General features: G+C 32.2%; 1 protein-coding gene across 9 annotated transcripts in view; it reads left to right on the top strand.

Moving 5' to 3' along the window:
• LOC124948807 (box A-binding factor-like) overlaps nucleotides 1–5000 on the top strand; it is a 56280-nt gene that overhangs the window by 30543 nt on the left and 20737 nt on the right. For all 9 annotated transcript variants that reach the window (XM_047492998.1, XM_047493001.1, XM_047493002.1 and 6 more), the window contains one exon: nucleotides 1–204. This exon is cut by the window's left edge and continues 945 nt beyond it. In XM_047492998.1, coding sequence (XP_047348954.1) covers nucleotides 1–204 — 204 coding nt within the window. The remainder of the gene's footprint in view (nucleotides 205–5000) is intronic.

Below are 5000 nucleotides of genomic sequence, written 5' to 3'. Positions count from 1 at the left end.
ACAATCCTTTACCCATCTTACCTCAATGCAGCCTCCCAATTCTGTACAAACTAATCATGGTAACCTTCAAGACGCTGATCGTGTCACTGATCAACTTTATATGGACTCTATCTACACTCATCATACCACTGCTACTGGTCATCATCATCAAGAACACGAGCATGGTTCTTCTACGCCACACTCACCAGGTGGTAATCTCTCCACGTAAGTTTAATCATTAGATTTTTCAAATTTTCTTAGTTCTTTTTTTTTCTTTTCTTTTCTTATGGCTAACCGTCGCTTCGGACGGACTGTATAATCGATAATGTGAATCATCGAGTTCGTTGACGCTAACGCGGTCATTCTGTTTTCCTCGAAACGAAGATGTCTGGATGATTCGAATGAAAAAATAATATTGCACAAGAAATCCGAGAGAGAAATGACAATGAGATTATCCTTATTTTTTTCCTTTTTTCTTTTTCTTTTCTTTTTTTTTTTTTTGTCGTTTTTGTATTGATCATTTGTAAACAATATTCATCCGCAAAATTCTTTCGTACGTCTATCTTCTTTTCTTTTTTGCATTATTGACAATCAATTTTTAACAAAAGGTATCTCTTCTCTCTCTCTCTCTCTCTCTCTCTCTCTTTCTCTCTCTTTGTTTCTTTCGATCTTTTTATTTTATCTTTGAGGATCTAAATTAGATAAGCGATTCAGACGAAGAAAAAATATAACACGGGGACAGTTTTATCATGTCTCTTGTGTCGTAACGTCGTGGGTGATCGACGGTTCAAAAGTTTAGTACGATGAAAGTTCACGTTGTTTTAGAAGGACGATGAGTAAGTATTATATATGTATATATAGGTATATATATATATATATATGTATGCATGGAGTGCGCGCGTATTACGACGTTTAGCGGACGCAAAAATATTTACACGTCGGCTTAAGGACCGGCGGGCAGCATATCCGATTGAAAAAGGGCTTTATGTACGTAGCCGATAGGCAGCCGAAAACAAAGCATAACCTTAGATGGAAAACTATACGCCCATTTCGTCCTAGGATAACAATTCTTGTGAAAGCGAAGAAGAACCTCATCGTGTTGTATTTGTTTATTCATGCTGGGCACGAGTCTCTATTTCTTTTCTTTTTCTTTTTCTTTTTTCTCGTACTTATCAATTGGTTCTATAAAAAAAAAAAAAAAAAAGAAAAAAGAGATAAAAAAAACATGGGACGCATGGAAATCTCGATTGGAACATTTCATTTAAAAAATTCTAATTAGAATTTTACAATTTTTTTTTTTATTCTTTTTTTTTTTTTTTTTTTTGATAACGTATTATTGTACATACTGCTCATTGATGAATAGATATACAAAGACATTGTGTATAGGTCAAGAAGAAATTACCGATAGATAAATATTTTTAATATCTTACTGAAAGAATTAAAAAGTATTTTAAATGTCTAACGATGAGATCCAGATAAAAGAATATAATGTCTATAGGTTATAAGTTAAATTAATTAAGGATTTATTTAACTTTCAATAAGATTATTCTTCTGGCTGCAAACTTTTGTTTTGTTTTGTTTTTTTTTTTTTTTTTTTTTTTTTTCGTTCGATCTTACCTTCTTTGTAACTTCGATGTGAGAGCCCGATAAGAGAGTTTATCGACCGATCTAAACGATTTGTTGATCATATCGCGTGTCTCCCCTTTTACTTCTTGGAAATGAAAAAGAGAGAAAGAAAGAGACCGGATGACCGTGATCATTTTCATCACGGTTACCACGCGAGGAGAAATATGTAAGTACTTACATATCTATATCACCTAGTCGTTCGTCTTCGTATTTTTTGATTCATTCGTTCACGTGACCGGCCCACCATCTTTAAATTCGATTGTTATTATAATCAGATAATCATTATGGTATTTCATATGATTCACTTTATTTTTAAACGATCCTCTCAAGGATTTTATATATATATATATATGTATGTGTATATATATATATATACATATAAGTATATTCAATCTCTTGGTAACAAAAGCATCATATTAGTCCGTGATTCAGTTTAGTGAAAGAACAAAGTCTTCGCTGCATCAAAGTCTAACTTGTTGAATATATGGGCCACGAGAAAACGAGACGATCGGTTGTGTCTCTCTTCGAGCGTAGATGTTTGCTGTGATTCATCGCAAAGTTTACAGTCCGCCGCCGGCCGACAGTGTCTTGCTTACTGAGAATTCTGTCTCACAATATACTAATATATATATATATATATATATATATATATATATATATATATATATATAAACTTAATAAGATCATTAGTTACATATACATATATAAAATTAAAACATACATATATATATATATATATATATATATATATATATGCAGACTGAATCACGGATTAATAAGAGATTGAATATACCTATGTGTATATATATATCATGTATACATAATTAATCAAATAAGTTATATTATGTAAAAATATATATGTGTGTCTGTGTGTGTGTACTTAATAATTTTAATTCATTCATTTTATATCAGCATAATCAGGAAAAGATTTGAAAAAAGAAATGTAATTAACATCGTAGAATTTACGAAATCATTAACATATATTTTATAGACTATAGAATAAAAGAAACAGATGGACTTAATTTTTGTATTATAAAAAAGGATGAAGAAATGCGGGTTCCAGGTAACCAGAAAATCGAGGAAATTATGACCGGTCATTTATGGCTTTGCATGTGGCCATTCTTGAAGGCACGTGCCTGTTGGCGGAAATGACACGAGTTGAAAGCGCGCGTGCGTGAAGTGCGAACGTCTTTTTTTTCCCCTCTCTGTTGAACTTTATTTCTTTTAAAACAATACGTTTCTATAAAGCTTGTCTTTTTTCGCGCTTCGTTAGAAGTCACATGGTCGTTCCGGTCACACTATTACAAAACGTAAAAAAAAAAAAATGCATTCGTCTAATATACGTACATTTATTATTTCCATAATAAATATGTCATATTTGTTCGTTTACATATCTATATTTACTAATACTTTTACATAGTTTATATATTACCTTTACTTATTTTTAAATTCATGCGCGTACGTTCTTATTAAATAGAAAAGGAAAAAGTAGAAAGGAAAAAAGATTCTTTTTTTTTATTTTTCTTTTTTCTTTTTCTTTTTTTTTTTTTTTCTAAATAATGACATTCATCTCCGGTCTCATTTTTTAAAATAGAAAATATATTTCCTTAAAAAGATGGGTACCATTCGACACGTTAAAATTATCGATAGATCCGATCGTAGCTTCCATCTCCAGTATATCGCCATCCTTTTCTTCTTCTTCTTCTTCTTCTTCTTCTTCCTTCTCCTTCTTCTTCTGACCGACCTTGCATTCTCTGCATTGTGTCAGACGAAGAGGATGCACGTTTAAAAAAAAAAAGAAAAAAGAAGAAACAGAGAGAAGTGGAGAATTGTCGATGATATGTTGGGTTTGTGTAGAGAGTAGTGGGGGAAGCTTGGCTGACGATGATAGGGGCAGGAAGATGGTCGAGTAGGGTGCCGTGGCTTTGTGTTGGTGGGGGGTATGGAGGGGGCAAATTCGAGTAGAGGGGAAAGAACGGTCGGTAGTCGGCGGTGACACTCAAAGGGAGAGCCGGCAGAAAGAAAGAGAAAAAGAGCAAGAGATAGATAGAACGAGCGAGAGAGAAAGAAAGAAAGAGTAAGGGAGAGAGAGAGAGAAAGAGAGTCAGGCAGGCAAAGGAACAGAAAAGAAAGAGAGAGAGAGAACTCTATACCGCAGGAGGAGAAATCCTGACCACCTTCTTCTTTGAGATCCTCAACGTCATTTCTAGCGACGTTTCGTGCTGTACACCAGGTTAGATTCCGTTCAGTTCTTGTTCACCCGTCGAGTGATACGGGAGAGACGTTCACTATCATTATATCTACGTCCGCATTTACTGTTTTCTTTTTTTTTTTTTCTTCTTTCTTTCTTCTTTCTCAATTGAATTTTTCTTATTTATTTTTATCGGGTTTTCTCTTTTCGTTCTGAGCGTTTTTCTTTTTCTTTTTTTTTTTGTTTATTTCTTTCTTTCTTTCTTTCTCTCTTTCTTCTTTCCTTCCTTTACTTTTCTTTATTTTCTTTTGCTACTTCCCGTGACAGTGAGAGAGGGAGAGAGATAGATACAAAAAAAAATTGAGAGAGAGAGAGAGAGAGAGAGAGAGAGAGAAAAAGATACAGCATCATCTGTGTTCGTCGATGGAAAATGCAGTGAGTGATTTTTTTCTTCTTTCGAGTTGTTTTTATTTGTTTATTTATTTATTTATTTATTTAGAATACATATTTAAATCATTTTTGTTTATTTTCAATCATCTTTTCATTCATATATATGTATATATATATATATATATATATATATATATATATTTTAAACAATATAGAAACTTGTTTTCTTTTATGTTAGGCATTGATCTTTGTAAAGAGTTGAATACGTTTAACGTTCGTTAATCTTACGAAACTTTTTTTCAAGATCGTTTAAAATAGAAACGATAAATTGGTATCGACTTGGAATTGGCGCGAATTCGCATGAAAACGATTCCGATTAATTATAATTAATCGCCTGGTACGTTCGTGGTAAATAAATCGATAAGTTTCTTCGGATTTATTTCTTTCCCTTTTGTTCTTACTTTTTATTTCTTCGTCTTCTATTTCATCGAATTCATTAATCAAATTACATTACGATATTTATTAAATCTTCGTAATATATCTTGGATAATCACGAAAATATCATTGAGTAGGTTATATTATAACGATAAGGTTAGCTACAATGTCGCGAACGTAAACAAGCTATTGATCCGACCTATCAGTAGTTATGAAGAAAGTAAATTAAAAAAGAAACAAAAAAGCAACAAAAAGAAAAAAAAAATATATATATGTGTATATAAAAAGAAAGAAGAAATAAAAGAAAACAGAATAAAAATGTAAAAAAGAGAAATAAGGTAGTCAAAGCAACGATTAACCCTTTTGCTACAACAGCCCC

Source organism: Vespa velutina, chromosome 4 (genome assembly GCF_912470025.1).
Source record: "Vespa velutina chromosome 4, iVesVel2.1, whole genome shotgun sequence".
NCBI lineage: Eukaryota > Metazoa > Arthropoda > Insecta > Hymenoptera > Vespidae > Vespa > Vespa velutina.
The sequence above is the reverse complement of the archived record's forward strand: the minus strand, read 5'-3'. Positions and strand labels throughout refer to the sequence as shown.